General features: G+C 48.0%; 1 protein-coding gene across 1 annotated transcript in view; it reads left to right on the top strand.

Annotated features, from left to right (window-relative positions):
* The first annotated feature begins 347 nt into the window (after nucleotides 1-347).
* LOC106457098 (galactose-3-O-sulfotransferase 4-like) overlaps nucleotides 348-892 on the top strand; it is a 23,309-nt gene continuing 22,764 nt past the window's right edge. The window contains exon 1 of the mRNA XM_013916481.1: nucleotides 348-559. Coding sequence (XP_013771935.1) covers nucleotides 348-559 — 212 coding nt within the window. The remainder of the gene's footprint in view (nucleotides 560-892) is intronic.

Raw genomic sequence — 892 nt, 5'->3', positions numbered from 1 at the left:
CCATCACTGTTTGTTCTCTCTGCCTGTCTCCTGGGGAGGCTTATGATCAATCAGACCTTGGTGCTCTCGTTGACCAGTTGCCATATCCCTTTTTACTTCTGGGAGACTTTAATGGACACAACCCCCTGTGGGGTGGTGCTGATATTGATGGGAGGGGCCATTCCATTGAGCATATGCTCTCGGATCACAACCTTTCTCTCTTTAATAATGGTGCATATACTTATTTTCATGTACCTAGTCAGTCTTTTACTGCCATTGATCTCTCGATTTGCTCCCCTTCATTTTTCACTTGATTTTCTTGGATGGTCGACTGTGATCCACGGGGCAGTGATCATTGTCCTATCATTATGAATGAGGTTGGCCATGGTCGATGCCATCCGACCCGAGTGCCACTGTGGAAGCTGGACCAGACTAACTGGCCATCGTTCACCTCTCTCTTTGAACTTGATCCTGCCATCGTCTGTCTGCCATCAGTAGACGACTGTGTTGTTGCAGTAAGTGACTCTATTGTCCAGGCGGCAGCTTGTTTTATTCCTAAGACCTCGACATGTTTTCCATGGTATCCTCGTCCATAGTGGTGTCCTACCTGCCAGAGGGCATGGAAGGCTCAAAAACGGGCCTGGGATACCTTCGGACAACATCCCTCTCTTTCTAACCGCATTGTTTATCAGTGGGCCTGTGCCCATACTCGGCAGGTTCGACGTCAGTGCCAAAAGGAATCTTGGATTAAATTCACTACTAGCATCTCTTCTACCACCAGTTCCAAAACTGTATGGGACAAGATTCGGAAAGTTTCTGGGAGGTATGCTTTCCATCTTGCTCTCCAATGGCCAAGAAGTTGCTGATGTCCAAAGCATTGCTGATGCTCTCGGCCACAGCTTTTCTCGTGCTT

Source organism: Limulus polyphemus, unplaced genomic scaffold, assembly GCF_000517525.1.
Source record: "Limulus polyphemus unplaced genomic scaffold, Limulus_polyphemus-2.1.2 Scaffold292, whole genome shotgun sequence".
NCBI classification, from domain to species: Eukaryota; Metazoa; Arthropoda; class Merostomata; order Xiphosura; family Limulidae; genus Limulus; species Limulus polyphemus.
This window is presented reverse-complemented; position numbering and strand designations above follow the sequence as displayed.